Genomic DNA, 20,366 nt, shown 5'->3' with positions numbered 1-20,366 from the left:
GTTGAGGCCACGATGAGAGCCAGTTGTTTGAGGCCACGTTTTTGGAACTTGGGAGTGCTGTTTGACTTATGAAGGTCCCCAGTCTATGTCATGGAGTTGCCACAAGTGATTGCAAAATAAGTAGATATCAGCAATACCTAGGTTTTAGGGAAAACAAGAGTGTATCTCTCTTCGCTTCAGAAAAACACTCACAAGAAGAAAAATCTCCATGTCAAGTCGGCCTTGGGTGCAATACAATTTTAACCCCACATTGAGCTTCTCAAATTGTGCTATAATCTTGAAATAAATTTTTGACTGGCAAGTTATCAATATAATGGTATGAAATTTATTTTATTTTAATATATATATATTTTTTACTTTCAAAAACTGTTCCAAAATGCATTAGGTGAAGCATTAGTAAAATTGAAAATAGTAGTCAACTTCACTAAATTTCAAACCTTCACCTTCTGCAAAATGATTTCCACCAGTGGATAAGCTCACTCTTTCCCAAAGTTTAAAACCTTGACTGTGCATATGAATGTACAAAAGATATAATCTAAATAAGCATTGTTTGTCTTTAAAAAAAAATTCGATATTAATGATTTTTGTCTGTGGATATATATTTAATTTTTCAATGTGGCTGCATCAACAACCAAGCCCTTGAACCATAGTCGTAAGAGGGGTGGTCAAACTAGGTGTCAGAGAGGTGGCTTAATATTTTAGATATATTTTATTTGTTTTTTGTACATTTAGTATATGGTTTTGTTGTTATAACTATAAATGATTTATTTAATTTATATAATTCCTTCAAAGATTCTAAATGTTTGCATAATTTTTAAACATTAAACTAAAATCTTCTTATTTTCATTCAGTATACAAATATAATTTTTGAAACAAAAGTTGTCGGGCCTGAATAGTTAGGCTACAGCTTTCTGAAATGTTAAGGTTTTAAACTCATCAATGATGTCTTCACTGAGTGATTGAATTTCTGGGCTTGTTGGATAGTCCAGCTGGCTGGTCTGGATTAATAAACCGTGGGTTGCGTTCCTTGTTTTTGCATTGTATTTAATTTACTATATTATTCATTTTACTATTATTTTTGTTTTTGTAGAACAGAGAAAATATTGAGCGATTGGAAATAACTGGTGTGGGTGATCCATCTGGAAGGGGTCTTGGTTTCAGCTACGTCCGTACTGCTCCGAAGGCACCAATATCAAGTGCAGTGTTGAAGAAGAAAATGCCTGTTGGTCGCGGAGGTTCAACTGTCACTGGAACAGATGCTGACCTACGACGACTGAGCATGGAGGCTGCCCGAGAGGTTTGTTGATTTTTACTGAGAATTATCATTGTGATTTCTTTGCAAGTTCTTGGAAATGCTAATTAATTGTTTTAATTAAGAAATTTTAATTGAAGTTAGATGGACACGGGTAACACACACACTGATATAGAAAACAAATAATTGGTTGGTAAATGGAAAACTGAATCATGAATTTAAGGATATAACAAAGTGTAGTAATCACATAATACTCGATTACAAACATGTTTGATGTATGTGGCTGTGTATAAAGATAACAATATCTGCCCCTGGTAAACTAGGCTGGTTTATGATATTTTGAAATTTGTTCCTTTTGTTATGCCAAATAACATCTTAAATTTCTTTTTTTAAAAATGTGTTCCTTTTGGTTGTGCCAAATAACATGTAATTTCTATTTTTAAAAATCCAGTAAAGGGGACCACACGCTCTCAAATGATCATGTACGTGCACAATTAATAATTTACTTGCAATCACCCTCAGCATGGATAAATCCAATATTAAGAGTTGCAATTAAAGCATCACTGACAACTATATATTATTTTGGAGTTCTTGGGGCCATACTGGCCAAAAAAAATGATACCATGTATTTTCTCTTTTAATAAATCCAATAGAAATTGAAATCAACCCATCAAAATTAATTTCGGCACAATTGCGAGTTTGTGCCTAAATGACTCCCATGCAACAAAGAAGGAAAATTGGCACTACTTCTGCATGATTCATGTCAAAATAGAAAATTAAAGGAGTCTTTTCTTTTTGTTTTCTTGGGGATTATAAAGAATGGCATGTCTAGATTTAAAAAGAAATGAGAAGTGTCACAATCATATGAAAACTTCTATGTATTTTACACCTAACATGATGTCAAAACCCTTTTCAATTTGAACACTTTCAAATCTTGATTTGTATAGAAAATCTTTTCAATTTGGGTTTCAAATTGAGGACCAATTGAGGTATTCCCAAGAGCCTTTCCATTGTGAAATTTATAATCCTAATTAGTATCAATTAAAATAATAATAATTGTGGGTTATAAATTCAAAGAAAAAGAATATTGAAAGGACACAGATGAAATGAAAAATAAAAATTTCAATGAAAAAATTGTCAAACAATTTTTGTGCCCATTAGTTTATTTGAGATTGTTAGTATTGTTCTATTATTTATACTTTGTTAGTACATAATGCTTGTGCAATGCACAGGTAGAGAACTAATGTGTGTGTGTGCATGAACATGTATGCACACATATTAGAATCTATCTTTTTTTTTTTTTTGTTTGACAATTACATCTATAAATTCAAAAATGTGAAAAATATTTCCAAAACTTGATATAATCTCATTTTATGAAAGCAATTTTCTCAGTCTTTTACAAATATGATCATAAATAGTGATAATGAGCAAGTATTCATGGTTTCAACACATGCAGACTGGGATCTAACGCTTCGATGAGGGATAGGATCCAAAAATATTTGTTTGATTTATCTCTTTATGGTTCTGTGGAGTTGCCACTTGCCACTAGCCATTGTTTACCATAATGTGGTTAAATCACCTAATTACTACCATTTAAAGAAAGTCTAGGTTAAGCAGTTTCAATGTATAAAAAAGGTAGGTCTCCATTTAGTCTGTGTGAGCTGCAGCCAAGTTCAGGATTTTGATTATTCGAGAGGAATTTACTAGCGCCACCAACACTCATTCCATGAATGGTACGTAAAATAACTTTGGAATATTTCTAACATAAGTCAAGCATGGACTTTGATTTTTCATTGTGATTTTAGGTTACTTTCCTATTAAATATTGATCCATCATATGACCATCTCGTATCTCGGTCAATGTTTGTCTCACCTCAAAAATCCCCAAATGATGATATCGCCCACTTTTGAGTTCCAACATTATATAGATTGGGTATTACAATTTTCACTGTGGAATAGTCACATGAGAACATATTGCATTATGAAGAATTTATCACTTGGTAAGGAAAGTGACATGCCACAAAAGAAAACAAGATCTAAAAACCAAGGTGTAGTCCCAAAAGGGGGGGGGGGTGAATTGGGTTTAAAAATTTCTTTTGATATTTTTCAAGAATTCTTAACCTCTTTTAATTCTTTTAATGAATCTTGACTTCTTGTTGATTTATCAAATACACAACAAATACTTAAAACAATATTCAATTCACAACCATATACCAACAAAGTAACCAATACAACACAAGTACTTAAACAATCAAAAACTTAAACATTCAGCCAAACAATCAACCAAAGTGTTTAACCTATAAATTTCAATATTCAACACTTTACCAATTCTCAGCTTTTGCAGCCCTGTATATATGAAATTGATTTAAGCCCTGTGGTTAATGCAAGTTTGCTGATATAAAACCCTGTATTAATGATTTTACTTTCTCAAAATGAAGTGCAATATAAAACCCATACTCTTTTCAAAAGCTTAGACTTCAAATAAACTTTCAGTTAAAGAGTCTTTGGGTGTTTAACCAATCAACGTACTTCCTTACGGTTTCTGCAAAATATGGATAAACCAACGTACTCCCTTTCGGTTTCCGTAAGCTCAAAAACAATTTAAACTTCAACTTATTTAATATCTAATCCACGTAGTTTTTATGATTAAGGAATTTAAATCATCCACGCAATTTATGTATGCTGAAAATAAAGAGAGTAAGGGAAAGAGAGAGACACCGGGTTTTTATAAGGTTCGGCTTATCCCCAGCCTACGTCCTCGCGTTTGGCAAACCATCAAAGGATTCACTAAACCAGTTCCTTTTCTGGGCAGAACAATACCGTTACACACTCCTTTAGTAGGCAAGAGCCCGCCTCTCTAAGTGATGCCCCTCACTTAGTCACTCCTTCAATTAGGCTAGAGCTGCACCTCTTCAAGCGATACCCCACGCTTGGTCAACGATCCGAACACCTCGAATCGTCCAAGAACTATGAAAAATATGAAGTAAACACTGCGTACAAGAACACTATCAAAACAGAGCAGATTAGTACAATTTCAGCACTATGTACTTCAAGAATTTAAATATCAATATGAAATAAAATTGAAGCTCAAGTATAGAGATCACCAAGGGTTCGTTAGTGATTGAGAAAACTCAGTATGAGAACTGTAGGTTGATTATTCAGCAGCAATTCAGATGAATTCCCCCAGCAAAAGTATGAGCAATAGAGAACTTTGAGAGAGACTGAGAGTTTGAATGCAAGTATGCTGTGTGATTGCCTTGGTTAATAATTTCTTGGGGTTAAGGGATTATTTATAGACCTTTTAGGATTAGTTTCCTTGTTCCCCAAGTTACTTGGAGTGTCCACTAAGTTTTTATAACATTCACATTTGAAAAACTGATTTTTAGAATTTTCCTATTGAAGTTTAAAATTCAAAATTCCATGGAGTCAGTCGGCTGGACAGGCGACTGGATAGTTCATTTCATAGTGTTAGTCGGCGGGACAGGCGGGTGACAGTACTCTGTCTGTCCAAAAATAAGTTCCTTTAATTTGTCAGTCGACTGGCTCAACCACGTTCAAAATGGTCAGTCGGCTGGGCATGTCAGTCGGATGACTGATCTTAGTTCAAACTGTCAGTCGACTGAACAAATTTATTCATTCTGGTGTTTTGTCAGTTGGCTGGCCAATCTTAGTGTGTTCCGGTTAGTCGGCTAACCAGTCCATTTTCTAAAAAACTTTCATTTTTGATTTTTAAACCCTTTTGTTATTTAAAAGATTTAAATGTGACTTGTCAAAAACATATTCTAGAGTTTTAAAAAGCTGGTCTCTAAGTCCATATTCAACCCTAAAGGAGCTTCAAAAATATTTCAAAAGATATTTAAAATATAAAGCACTTACATAAAGACTTCTAAGACTTTGAACATTCTTGGCGCTCGAGTCTTCATGCTTGTCTTTTCTTTGAGCTCTCTTTCTTTTCTTTCTTTTGCCTCTCTTGCTTTTCTTCAAGCTTTAATATACTTTTAGCTTTCTCTTTAATATTCATGCTCTCATAATCTTCAAGCTTTAATAGATATTATCTTTGAATTCTTGCTTTAATGTTCTTTAAGCTTCGTTTGATCATCCTTGTATACATATTCTTGAGCTTCAAAAATTTGAATCCTGAAATATCATTACTCAACCAAATATGTTAAGTTTCTCTTGTTTGTTAGCATCAAAATAGGATGTTAAGTCTTGTAAGGCCAACGAGATCCATCAAGTGAAGGAAGAATAGTCACTTAAATCATTGCACCAACGAGATCCAACTTGCAAAAATCTGTTGGAACAAGGAAACCAAGACCCTATATGAATAATTACCCTGTGCTAAAAGGGCTGCCAACCAAGTAAAAACCTAGCTTTGTATTTCAAAAGGTTCCAACTGTTGTAAATTAAGAATCAAAACAAAGCAAGGTCTAAACCTTATATGCAATTCTTTCTTTCTTTTTAAGTTGTTCAATTTATTTATTTATTTATTTTGTATTTTTTCTAATTTGAAACCCTAACATAAGGGAACAACCTAAAGAAACCCTAAAAAAGCAACTCTAAAAACTTTTTTGCATTTTTTTGTTTTTGTATCTTTTAGATTTTTAACAATGAAGTAGCAATAGTAGTAGTAGTATTTGTTAAAGCTTGATATACATTGTTAGCTCACAACCTAGTAGCTAAAGATTTTAGGTAAAGTGGTGATTTAACATGGTATCAGAGCTGGTTACTAGGAGCTCCCGAGTTCTAGTCTTGTTGCCCATGTTTATTGTGTGTGTTTAAAAAAATATTATTGTGTTCCATATCATGGGTGTTATTTATTGTGTGTTTATCTTTCCACGCGCTGTCGGGCTACACGTGCGGGGAAGTGTTAAAGCTTGATATGCATTGTTAGTCCACAACCTAATAGCTTAAGCTTTTAGGTAAAGTGGTAATTTAATAGTATTAATAGTAGTACGTCTTGCTTTGCACCTCTGTTTTTGTTTCTAATAGAGATTGTTTTGCAAAATTAAACTAAAAATATGTTCCTCTCAAATAATTCCTTACTTCTCTTGCTTTTCTAAAATTAGAAAAATTCATACCAGTACTTGGCTCCATCAAATTATGTAACCAAGGACTTGAGCATTCTCCATTTCCTATTTGGCCATTGATTTTTCAAAATGAGGGACCTTATCTGAAGGTTTAACTTCAAATGCAATAGCATAACCCCATCTTCCTGAAACGAGCAAAAATATTCTTCATTGCACTTAACCAATAGGAGTAATTGCCTCCCATCGAACTGTTTGAATTTTGTCATCTAAGATTTGAGAATGACATCACTGCTAAAGAATTAGGGAAGATGAAGAAAACAACTGGAAAAGAGAGAGCTGGTGAGATTTTGCATTGTCGATTTAGGAATGGAGGAGAACAGTTTTGATTCCATGTAATTTTGTTGGAAATACCATTTACCTGTGTATTCTCTGTCAAACTAGACTATAGATGGAAAGAGTATCAGGAGCTTCCAGCACTTGACCTAGAGTTAGCCTGACAGTTATAGTAAAACCTAAAACTACCGAAAGGTACTAAGGTACCCCTATAAAAAAATATTTACAATATGATACCGGTTTGACCAAGAAGAACCCATGTTAAACAGAATCAAGCTGAATTGGTGTTTATGGTGTTTAAATTCCAAGTGGAGTTTGCCAAGAATGCACAATGTTGTGCGTCCTAGTGATTGTCTTGTTGAGTCTTTTCCGCTTTTTATTTTATTAGAGATTAAAAAGAGGGCTCAATGGAGAGTTCCTCACTCTTTGGTCCTTCTAGACTTGCTCTTAGTCCATGATTCTCAGTTTATGGCCCTTAGGCTTCATCCTATCTTTGGGATGAGCTCCCTATAGTATGGTTTTTATCTCTTTGGATCTTTTGCCATCTTTGGATTTTAGGGGGAGATTTTTGCTTTAGGGGAGCTTAGGCGCAATGGTAAGGTTGTCGCCGTGTGACCTAGAGGTCACAGGTTTGAGGCGTGGAAATAGACTCTTGCAAAAATGTAAGGTAAGGCTGTGTACTTTAGACCCATTGTGGTTCGCCCCTTCCCCGGACCTGCATACGTGGGAGCTTTGTGCACCAGGCTGCCTTTTTTTTTAAATTTAAAATTTTTTTTTGCTTTAGGTTTCTCTCAGAGAAAAAAGGGGGTTTTAGGTTTATTTTCTAAGAACCGCTGTAGGTTTCTTTTTTATGCGACTTGAAAGGATGTGTTTGCGAATGTGCTTCAAGAGGCGCTTTCTAGGCTCATGTCTTTGACCACTTCCATACAATGTTACATTATTCTAAGATTAGGTGAGCTCTACTCGGATTCGAGTTGAGAACATATGGTTAACTCAATATTCTTTCTATTCTATGGTTATAGAGGCTTGGAGAGGTTTTTCAGGGTCAGGTGGGAAGGTTTTTGGTTTATGTAGAAGTTAGAGCACCTTATGGAGGTTTGAAGAGTGATTTTTAGAGGTTTTTTTTTTTTTTGGGGTATATCAGAGTTGAGAAGGCGAGTAATTTGCATGATATTAAGTAGTTAGAGTGGTGAGAGGATTCTAGGAGGTTGTCTGAGGCTATGGATGTGCGACACATCGATCTTAAAAATGCATTGTGTCACGGAAGTGGAGTACTCAATGGCCAAATGGAATCACCCTTGCAAAAATCCTCCTAAAGTGTCAAGAATTCACGCTGGTGCAGTGGCAAGACTTCACCGAGCGTAGCCCAACCATAATCATCCTTATCCAAGGAAACACTAAAGTGTCTAACCTAGTGGTCAAGTCTCACGACTCAGTAGACCTTGAACCAAATAAGGTCATCGCTAAGGAACCCAGACTCAAACCGTAAGCGGTAAACTCACATTCCACCAGTACTGAGGGTAACTCTCATCCCTTCAGCACAATTGGGGCCTAAGGTGACATCACCCAACTTTATAGTCGATGGCTAAGAAGGCACATACACCCAAAACTCTAAACCAGAGACACCCACACGTTCCCATTTCCAAATGAATCATCCATGGGTCTCTGAGTTCCACACAGAAGCCCAAGACACCCCTCGAGAATGTCTAGAGCCGTTTGAGGGCTCCTTAGGGTTGCTCACTTAGTACCCATGAGGATACCGGAGGAGGTATGATGCACACCTGGTTTACCCCCAAGAGTCATTCTCTCTAAAGTATTCTTGGTCATATAAAAGTAACCACTAGAATCTAATGATCATACATCTTAAATTCAAGAACACCACAATTAGAACTATCTAGATCAACCCCAACATTAGAGCCATACTGAAACCATTCCCGTGACAACTGCATCGTCACATCCAGGTTAATTGACCATACCTCCAAGTCAATAATCATACGCCAAAACCTTGTGTTAGGGTCGCATAACTCTAAGACTTGACATTTTCCCCCCACAGTTTGTCAATGTCCTTGTTGATGAACATACGTGATCCAACAAGCAGTAGAACTCCCTTAACCCCAACCATGGTTGTTAAAATCGCGATTTGAATCGTAGAATTGTACGATTCTACGATCCAATTTCACCCCTTTGATCCAACTCCTAAGAATAATTGCACTCTTGTAGAATCGTGGCAAAATCGTTGGAATCATGGAATTGGAATCTCAAGTAGAATTGCACCGATCCTACATTGCTGCCTAGATTGGGTTTTTTCCCCCTTTTTGAGCTTTAATTATAAGGCTCAATATGTGTTTTTACTGTACCAAAGGGCCCAAAGTGTTTACAAACGGCCCAAAAAATCTTCAAATCTAGGCAAAAATAGCTCCCAGCAGGCCAGCACCTGACTTCTGTTTGACAATCGACCACCAGAGACTTTTGTTCGACAACCAGAGAGTTTGGTGTTCGATCAACATCCAGCAGCAAACCCGCAATCTTTCGATCAGTCTTGAACTCTTGCTCAATCATTCTTCTACACACTCACCATTCAACAAGAAGCAGCCCTTTGGTGTTTGGTCTCCTCTACTCCTGTTCATGTTCGATCAGAACTCAGCAGCAATTCTTCATCTTCGGTGCTAGAGCAGGCTGAGCAGCTCGAGTGCTTGATAGCTGATAGCTCTTTGGTGTTTGACTCCACTCCTCAGTCTCTTCTCTTTGTCGAACACCTCTTCAATCTTCAACAAGGTATGCTTGAAACATTTTTTCTTCTTGAATCTTGAAAAGAAATAATCATTCAACATGCAGCAGTAGCTACAGCTACTAATATCTGTTTTTCTCCTTCTTCCTCTTCTTTTCTTGTTGTTCATCTTTTTATTCAAGAAAGAATCAACAATCTCTAGCACTTAAGCTAGATTACTAAATTAAGTTTTTAACTTGATTTACTTATTAATTAAGCTTATAGTCTTAAGAATTGTCATAAAATTCCATATACAATGATTTTAAATATTTATTTTAACGGTAAGGTTGTCGCCATGTGACCTGGAGGTCACGGGTTCGAGGCGTGGAAACAGTCTCTTGCAAAAATGCAAGGTAAGGCTGCGTACTATAGACCCATTGTGGTTCGCCCCTTCCCTGGACCCCGCATACGCTGGAGCTTTGTGCACCGGGCTGCCCTTTTTTATTGAAAGTAGGATCTTACGATTCTAGTTCCGATTCTCCGATCTAATCCTACAGACTTCTCCAACGATCCTAAGTAGGATCCCGATTGTGACAACCTTAACCCCAACAGAGGAGGCTTAAGACCAAACCACAAACTGAAACTCTTCATAGTAGCCAATCTTATTGATCCCATGGTAGACTTTATCCCACTAAGTTGCTTGTGGCACACAACTCAGAGCGCAAGGTCTTTGACCCAAAACTCAAATTCAAACTCGACTGCAGCTTCCTCTGAACCACATGATCCAACCCAATACTTCTTACGTCCAAGGTTACAACTCAACTGCATGTTAACAGCTAACCCACATACTAATAGTTCTGAAGAATAACGCACTGAGGACTCAAACTCACCACCCTTGATATGAATCCGTATTTACAACCTTGTCTCTTAAGACCAAACTCTTACCAGAGTTTTGAAGGGTGTTTGCCTATTCATTCACGAAGGCAAATCACTTCCCAAAGGCCAAAATTCAATCTCAAATCGAGACTCATCTTAGTTTAACCCAAGGAGTAAACCAACCCAAGATCTCCTTTGATCAAAGGTTTTGCCATACCCCAATTTTAATACTTTACATGGTATCACCCTCTAATGATCAAATACCATCTCAAGGTTCCATATCAACCTTGCCATTCCAAGGAGAGATCACCTCTTGACGGTTTTCCAAGTCTAACCATCAAAACACTTGGTACTTAACCAACCAAGTAAACATCACAGTTCGAAACCAACAAGCTACTTCCAAAGTGAGTCTCCATCTCAGAGTCGTACAAGGCACAACTCCAAGGATGGATCCACACCCTAGAGTCTCTTTACAAACCAATCTATCTCAAAACCATGAGGTTACCATATCAAGCAAGCCAACCAAACCCGAAGCAGGCTAATCATTCCAAAGGCGAGTCCCTGCCCAAGGAGTCTCTCGAATGCAACTCCAAGGAGGAATCCCGACCATAGGAAACTCCCAAAACAGAAACAATCAATCTCAGAATGGGCAAGGGTGGTTTTACTGAACTTGAGAAGTTTGTACCTATAGAGAGAGGTGACATTCTTAGATCTATGAGGAAGAATGATTGTGAGCACCGTGGACAGATGTCTTTGAGCCACGAGTGCGCCTTTGTGTTGTTACGATGGTGACATCTACCCAACGGGGTTTGGAATCGAAGGGAAACACGAATGTTGCTCATTGGAATTCGTTGGAACCCAGTTGTTCATATGCTATGTTTTGGAGGGAATGAATGCGGTTGGAAACCGCTATTGAGGAATTGATGGAAGCGCATTTGTGCATTTTACATTTGTTGCAATATCGTTGACCCATGCCAGAGGACATTGGGATTAGTTTGCTAGAGGGCATTGCAATGAGTTTTTCTAGAGGGCATTTGACCTATGTTGCAATAGGCACATGAGCCTTTATGGTGAGAGGGCCTTTCTTGTTTGTTGTTGTTGTGCAAGTTTGTGCAGCAACTGTGCAAAAGAGCCGCCCTTCAGATGAAAGATTGAGTTTGTGCCAGAGGTCAAAGATATCAAAATGGTAACCATGACGGACTATGGTTGAGATTGGTTTTGGGAAGAGATATCAGAATGGTAACGATGACGAACTTCGGTTGCGATTGGTTTTGTCAAAGAATAAAAGATCAGGAACCTTGAGCTTTGATTTGGGTTTTAAGGTTTGGATTTCTGTCTTGAGATTGGGTTCAAGATTGAAGATTGTCACTTGGGTTGTGACCTGAGCTTGAGACTTCACAACTCGAGGAAGTCCTCAAATTGATCCTATGGTTGGATTTGAGCTAGATGGTTAACTTTAGAATTGTGGTATTCTAGGTTGTGATGTTTATCTCATGCTCCTTCATTCGTCTACTTCCACTAGATATAAGAGCACCACCTTTGCCTATGGAACGAGGACATCACAAAGTCTCAACAAATAACCATTTGAGCTCCAATGCCAACCACAATAGGATGCCTCCCAAAGTGTGGCAACAATACTTGACTCAAGGGCACAATGTATTCTCATCTTTGTTCCCATCCATCAACCCTCATCCCTTACCAAGGGTAAAGGGCACCATCAAGTAACTTGACGTTCACAAGACATTCACTGAAGATCAACTTTCCTTTCATTACCTGCAGCGCGTTACATGTCAAGAGGGGGGGCACGAGATGGGAACCTACTCAAAGATAACATGCTCTCCCCCCCCCCCCCCACCCCAAAACTCAATGTCACAAACCAAATACCCACCATCAAGTCAATGCCTATAGTTTCAATCTCATTTTCACTTAAGATTAAAATCCGCTTTGATACTAATTGTCATGGATGTGGAGTACTCAAAGGCCAAAAGGAATCACCCTTGCCAAAATCCTCCTAAATCAACAAGGAATCTTGCATGTGCAATGGCAAGACTATGCCAAGTCCAGCCTAGCCGTACTCATCCTTATCCAAGGAAACACTCAAGTGTCTAACCAAGTGCTTAAGTCATATGCCTCAACAGCCCTTCAACCAACTAAGGTCATCACTAAGGAACCTGGGCTCCAACAGTAAGGGGACTAACTCACACTCCACCCAAAGAACCCCTTGAGAATGTCTAGAGCTAGCCCTTAAGCACTCCTCAGGTTTGCTCGCTTACTACCCATCAAGATATTGAAGAGGTAGGACGCACACCTGGTGTAACGCCATGAGTCATTCTCCAAAGTATTTTCGGTCACATACGAGTAACCACCAAGGATCTAATGATCATTCATTTTAGATTTGAGAACATCACAATCAAAACTACATGGATCAACCACAAAGTCACAAAGATGTACTGAAACCATCCCTATGACAACTGCATAGTTGCATCTTGGTTAACCGACCATACTTCCAAGTCAATAATCATATGCCAAAACCATGTGTCAGGGTCGCAAAATTCTAAAACCCTAACACATTGGATGATTTAATTTTTAAGGACAATAGACGTTGTTGGTAAAAGACTAATTTCTAACTAGTTTCTAAAGGGTCAAGGAAGGTGGTTGCAATTCTAGATTATTTTTTTGGATCACTAGTGGGAGAATATATGTATGAATGTATGCATATATGTATTCATATGTGTATGTATGTAGTGTTATATTACCACTTTACCTAGAAGCTTAAGCTGTTAGATTGTGAGCCAACAATGTATATTAAGCTTTAAAAGTATCTGTGTGTGTGTGTGTCTATATATATATGGTTAATGGGAAAAGGAGAACAAAATATGATCAAAGAAGGATTTTTGAAATTATATGAAAAGTTGAACTTATATATTGGCTACAACATTTTATTTGGTCACTTTTGTCTAAATTATTTGTATTTGTATAATAAATAATATCTACATCATTATGAGTTTCATTCATTTGAGCTCGATACAATTTTAGATTTTCACTCTACATAAAATTTTAAGCTGTTAGTTTGTGGTCCAACAATGTATATAAAGCTTTAACACTCCCCCGCACATGCAGCCCCACAGCTAGTGGAGAGAGAAACACACTATAGGTAACACCCATTACAAGGAATACAATAATTTTTTTAAACACCACATAATAAATGCGAGAGACAAGACTAGTACCCAAGACCTCCTGGTAACTAGCTTTGATACCATGTTAGGTTACCACTTCACCTAAAAGCTAAAAGCAAGGTTAAGGCTGCGTACGCTGTGATGACCCTCCCCCTACCCTCACAAAGCAGGGAGCCTTATGGCTTGAGGATGCCCTTATTCATATGAAATGTATATGTTTAGTTGCATTATTATATTATAGAGTTATTGCACCTTATACACAACATATTTCACATTTATGTATTTTTATTTGTAATAGTTTTAAATCTTGCATTACTATATCTACTAATTGTTTCTGATGCTTTACAATTTTTTATTTATTTAAAAAAACCATGCTTTACTCTTAATTTCCATCATTTTTAAAATTACAAATAGATATTGACATCAACATCAAAAGTTCCATCAAAATTTTCTTAATTTTGAAGCCTCAAAAATTAAGTTGAAATCAAAATTTGAGATCTTGGACTTTAGAACATGTATTGTGGTTTCAAAAGATGTAGGAAATTTTGATTTTGATTTATTTTCATTTTCAGCTATTTATTTTAGGAATGTAGTATTCTTTCATTTTGGAAAGTAGATTTTAGGACTATATCACATTGAAAGTTGGTTTTTGAACATACAAGAATTACTTTTGATTTGAATTTTTTCTTAAAAAAAAAGGGGCTCCTCTTCCTTAAATAAAAAAAAAAGTCTCTTGATGGTTCCGTCTCTCATGCGTTCGCCCTTCCATCCCATTTCTCCAATTAGATTGTTTTCGTGTTTCTAGGTAGGCGTAATTATGGGTGTTATCTTTATCCAAATCAAAGGGATGTCCTTCAATCTGAGGTTGGATAAGGTAGGGAAGGTCAAAGCTCTGTTCTGTTTGTTCTTGAGAAGAACCAAAAGTGCAATCGGTGGGTTTGTCTTTCTTCAAGAGCTGCTTCATCGTTTTCTCATAGATTCAGCTCTTTTTAGTAACTCGGGCAAGGGATTTCGAAGGTTCCGTGTGGGTTATGTCGATTATTGGATGGGGATTCACGTGACTAGGGCGGGGAATTTCATGGGCTTAGGACATTAATGGAGGGCTAAGAGGTATTCCATTTTTGTACCTAAAGTGCTTAAAAGGTAAGGGTGATCTCGATTTGGGGATGCCTTCATTGCTTCAGAGATAAGGTTGGTTAGGCTTGAATGGTGCAGATAGTAAGAAATTTTATGGAAACTACTCTTGGAGTCAGGTCATTCCTGGAAGCATAGGAGATGGTGAAGGTTTTTCAATCTCTACAAATTTGCGGGAAAAACTGTGTGCTTGTTGTGGGGGAAGGTCGCAAGAGTTAGTTTCTCAAGTATAGCCGATGGTGTCGAATGTGATGGTGTTGGCTGAGTAGTTGAAACCAGAGGAGGCTAGGGTTTTTGGCATGGAAGATGGACTAACAAAATTTGAGTGGGATGGACTTGGCTTACTATCTATTAACATTATTTGGGTTGACTATTTGAAAATAGTAAGTGTTTATTGAACTCTCTAATGGGCTTTTTGGTTAAGGAGGCCCAAATGCAGGCTTTTGATTTAAAAATGGGATTGGGCAATACAAAAGAGCAGATGGGCCACTCATTTGGGAAGGCTCAAGAGTGTCTTTACAGCCCCCTGAGCATAAGGGATCCTCTTTGCCTGGTATTTGGGATGATATGGGGGTTCATCATCCTTCAGAGCAGCAACATGTTGAACAGCGTCCTCCTTCAAATGAAGTACAAGGTGATCTGGCTTTGGGCTCTTCTTTGAATAAAATATTAGATGGTCATGACAAGGGATCCTCTTCTACAAGTAAAGTGTAGGAGGCGGAAGGAGAAGAAAGGCCTGATAGGTTTAATGTTTCTCCTCAGCTGAAGGAAAATGGCATTAAGTGGACCTTAAGGAATGTGAGGGGGAGTCTGGCTCAAAGAATTTTATTTCTTGTGAATTGGAAAACTAGGATTTCATCTCTGATTCCTTGGGAAATCAAGCCAGAAACGGATAATTTGAGGAGTGGTAACATGTACGCTCATTGAAAGAATATGCAGATGGATTTTGGAGGGAGGAAATTTAATGAAGAAAAGCGAGTATTATCTGATGAGAAAACACTTAAAATTGTAAAGAAGGATTCCAAAGCTGTATTAAGTATAGTGGAAGAGCCAATCATTGAGAGAGCAAAGTTGAATGAGGAAAGTAAGGGACGGAGAGATGTATCGGATGAGGACAGCATAGGGAGTAGTGATTTTGAATGCAAAAAGTCCCCTTTTGGACCATATTCGGGAACAGTGTGGATATTCCTCTGATTCTTCTATCAATCATCTCGAGGATCTATCTTACATGTCACCTCCTCCTTTAGAAGGTTTAGAAGGTATTAATCTGTTTGAAGATGAGGTTCACAAAGTTGATAAAAAGGTTAAGGATGGAATTTTTCCTACTCCTGTTCAAGACGAAATTCTTCGGAAGGATATTGATCTTAGAGATTAATGGATGACTTGGGCCTTGGGTTATCTGATCAAGGAGGTAATGAAGTCAGGCTTTATGGTGGCAAATCCAAGGTGAAGAAGGGTCAGAGGGAATTAGCTAGTTTGAAGTGATCGGTGAACTATAATGGGAAAGGTTTGAAGAGGGGATTTCTTGTCTGATTATTGCAGTTTTTATTTTATTTTATTTTATTTTATTTTATTTTTGTTCTGCTTTTAGTCTTTCTTTTTTCTCTTTTTGAGTTTTCTTTTCTATTTTTTTTTGGAGGGTTTAGCGTCCTTGCTTCGACTGTACATTCTCTACCTTAATATACTTCTTTTGCTATCAAAAAGAAAAAAAAAAGTTGGTTTTTGAGCTTGAAGAAAATGAGAATTAGGATTTTTAACCCTGAGCTCCTTCAGGCATCCTGCAGCTATTTTTCTGAAAGAGCACAGTTACCAATATTCCAGCTCATAAATTTTGATTTTGACTAAAATTTTGAGGGTGTTTTACCGATAATGCAGGTTTTAGAACTAAAGTATTATAAATAATATTTATCAATGCACGTTTGTGATGTATAACCCTATAAGGTGCTAATTTGAAATAGATTGAAGATTTGATGAAGAAAATACTTAGGGTTAGAGATGGAGAAGATTAAAAAGAGAAGGAGAGGAAACCTTGGCAGTTTCTTAGAGGATACATATAGCTCCAAGTCTGCAAACTACCCTCAGTCACACCACCTAGTTACTATAATATCTTCTCTTTTAATGCTCCCCCTCAAGCTAGAAGTGTATAAATATCATCTAAATCCCAGCTTGTTACAACTTACAACCACTAGATGATGCAGGCTTAAGTAAAGCCTTTGTGAAAACATCGCCTAACTAATCCAGAGATTCACAATAGTCTTCACAGCCTTCTTCAATACAACATCCCTCACAAAATGGCAGTCAACGTCAATGTTCTTCCTCTCATAAAACACTGGGTTGCTGGCAATACAATGGCAGATTATCGCAAAACATATCTATGGGCATCATTAGAATGCAATGGCAAGAATCTCATGCCTAACATAAGATAATTCAGTGACATAACCTCTAATTCAGCTCTAGATCTTGCTACACTAGTTTGTTTCTTGCCATGCTAGGTAATACCTTTCTCAACTATAATAGTATCCAGCAGTAGAACTTCGCTCATCACAGCTAGCCAAATCTGCATTCAAAGTATCCAATGATCTCACAGTTTCTATTACATGCACACGCACAAACACACACACCATGGTTTTAAATAATGGCCTTGACCATTACGTAACACCATTACATCATTGTTTTTTGGGTTCCCAATACCATTCAAAATCGGCAGGAAGAAAAATCACAGCTGTAGCTGCCGTTACGGACAGCAACCATTATGTAAAGTTCACTATGGCCGTTATGTAACTGCTACAGGACTATAACGCCAAAATAAAATTATTTTATTTTTTCTTCTCACTTTTGCCGCCCACGCCTCTTTCATAAAGGTAAATGCTGTAGGATGAAGGCCCATGATGACATGGGCCTACATGGCAGGTGATCAGTGGGTGCAGCAGCTTTCATAAATCATTCTCAATATACTACGTGGTGAGAGGGGGAAAAAGATTATAAGAAGGATGATAATGATACAAAATTTACTCTACTCATGAGAGATGCATTAATTAACAATTTGAAAATATTAACTTGTTAGGAAAACATTTTATTTTGATCATATTAGCAATTTGATATTTATGTTCTATATTTTTCAACTTCAACCTTCTTTTCTTTTCTAGTTTTTGTATATTTTTATTATTTGTATGCCTTATGTGTCTAATGGATTAATGGAGTGTATAATGTATTTTTTTTATTAATTAACTTATCAAACATAAGAATTTATTATGCATAAGAAAATGAGAAAGTATAAATACATACACACACAAACAATTTTTCTGTTAGTGGCGATTTAAAACAACTTACTTAGTTGAACTAAAAGGATCCAAAACCCACTAAAACCCTTTCTAAGAAGGGTTAAAAGTTTAAAACAAGCAAATAAACTAATATGCACAAGGTTGTACGTGCTTGAACGGTACACCCGCTTCCTATGTAACATCTGCTACTGCTGCTTCCCATTACACCCGTTACCGTTACGTTATGCTACCTGCAATAACAATTTAAAACCATGACACACACACACATCAAGGAGAGGTTTTGAGATATTACAAAATCCAACAAATAGCATCCAAGTGTGGTTGTTTGGTATTTTCCACAAACTGATTCACCACCCCCGTAACAAATGATATGTTAGATCTAGTGACAATCAAGTAGATCAAGTTACCAAATGCCAACCAATTACCTATATAAATAATTGTCTTCAATGTTCGGACAAACATCCTTAGATAACTTTATACTAAAATCCATGGAAATATCTGATTTAGCTCTCAACTTTCTTGCTTAGCAAGCCCAAGGTATATTTCGTTGAGACTGATACAACCCTTTCCTACTCAAAACCAAGAAATTAACGCAAAGTACCCTAGTTCTTGATTTGTAATTTTTCTTGAAGCCATTACTTTACATCCACAATCTCATTGGATCAATGACCATAATTATGATATCATCAACATAAACTACTCCGCACTTATAAAAAGCGAATGATCAAAATTGTACTAACCAACACCAAATATAGATACTATCAAACTAAATTTGTCAAATCAGGCTTGAGAAGACTGCTTAAGACCATAAATGACCTTATGCAACCTACATGCCTTACCATCCTCCCTTGAAGCAACATACCTAGGAGGTTGCTTCATGCAAACAAGTCTTTGTACAAGAAGGCATTCTTCACTTCCAACTGGTATAAGGGCCAATCGAAATTAACTATCATTGAGATGAATACATGAACAAAATTTAGATGAGCAACAAGAGAGAAGATCTCAAAATGGTCAATACTGTATGTTTGGGTGTGTCGTTTGGCAACTAATCGAGCCTTCAGCCATGGAGCCATCAAGAAGATATTTGATGGTGTAGACCCAGCAACACCTAACCAACTCTTTATCAGAAGGAAGATTTACTAAATCCCATGTCCCTCAAGTGGTCAAGGCATCCATTTCTACACCCATTGTATGCTTCCATCCTAAGTTAGCAAATGGTTCAATATGTGAGGGATAGAAATGGAGGAATAGAGAAGGCAAAAGAATGTATAGGATATGTGAAGGTGAGTAATTGAGACATAGTGAGCAATATGATAAGCAACTAAGATCTACTAGGCACATGATCAGGTGCCTTTTTTATGTGCAATTGGCAAAACCAAGCCATGCCAGAATGGATCTCTAGAACCAAAAGGTGAAATAGTGAAGAGCAAAGGAGGTGCTTGGTGTTACTAATTTCTAACTCTACTTTCCGTCATTCATAGACCTTCAATTGTTTCTCTAGATCAGTTTTGATGGATTCAAAAGAAGAACGAAAGTTTTCTCAACAATGATAAGGGCAGGAACATGAGGATCAGCGCACAAGGGGGACTAGAAGTCGTTGATAGACTCGAAATAGATTCATCTAAGGAGGACCTGTCATTAGAGAAAGGTGTCCCATAAAAAATGTGATATCGACATTTACATCCTTTCTGAGTTCTCGAGTGCCCAAAACAGAGAAGTTGTCCTGACTCCTGACCAACATGTGGAACATGAACAAAAATGTGCACCAAAAGGCACAAACCACAGAACATGCATGTTTCAGGATACACGTTTTAGGATACATGTTTCAGGATACATGATTGAAAAGGGAATTTTTCCCCTTAGAAAACTGGAGGTTAAGCAGAAAACATAATGTAAGAAGGCCATCTGTCCAAAAGGTTTTAGGAACATGCATATGAAAGAGTAGAGACTGTTTTATGTCTCTTCTGCTGACGGATATATACATAAGTTTGATGAATAATCCTTTTGACCAAGTGGGGGAAGAGTTCTTTTGGGATATTAATGTTCATAGGACTCTTAATTATAGGGATGTTTTGGAGCTATCTTCTTTATTATCTTTGGGGGAAAGAGTTCGTCCTTCTAGGAGGGACCATTGTCTTGGGTTCTTGACTCTTCAGTGCCTCTGTAAATCTTTTCTTGAGTTTTGATTCCCCTTCATTGTATCATTTGGAAGGCCAAAGTACCCTCTATGATTAAGGCCTTTTACTTGGTTTGATGTTCCTAATAGGGTTAACACTAACTATGCTTTGCAGAGTAGGAGGTCTTTTAAGGTTCTATCTCCGGTTGTTTGTTCAATATGTTGTAGAAGTTCAGAATCTGCCTAAATTGTTTCTTCATTGCTCATTTTTTCTTGGATATTTTGGAACAGTCTTTTTCAATTAATTGGGGAGAGTTGAGTTTGTCCAGCATCAGGATTTGTTAATTATCTGTTTTAGAGGTTTTGTTGGGGGTTTAGGTGTGGGCTGTTTGCTGTCTTGTGGGATATCTGGTTGGAGAAGATGTCTTGTGCTTTGCTTTGGGATAGAATAAAGTATTTGGAAAT

The 20,366-nt window shown here is 37.2% G+C and overlaps 1 protein-coding gene across 3 annotated transcripts in view; it reads left to right on the top strand.

The window, feature by feature from the left end:
* LOC131164448 (transcription initiation factor TFIID subunit 1) overlaps positions 1–20,366 on the top strand; it is a 138,363-nt gene that overhangs the window by 78,447 nt on the left and 39,550 nt on the right. For all 3 annotated transcript variants that reach the window (XM_058121633.1, XM_058121636.1, XM_058121634.1), the window contains one exon: positions 1,091–1,297. In XM_058121633.1, coding sequence (XP_057977616.1) covers positions 1,091–1,297 — 207 coding nt within the window. The remainder of the gene's footprint in view (positions 1–1,090; positions 1,298–20,366) is intronic.

Source organism: Malania oleifera, chromosome 9, assembly GCF_029873635.1.
Source record: "Malania oleifera isolate guangnan ecotype guangnan chromosome 9, ASM2987363v1, whole genome shotgun sequence".
NCBI classification, from domain to species: Eukaryota; Viridiplantae; Streptophyta; class Magnoliopsida; order Santalales; family Ximeniaceae; genus Malania; species Malania oleifera.
This window is presented reverse-complemented; position numbering and strand designations above follow the sequence as displayed.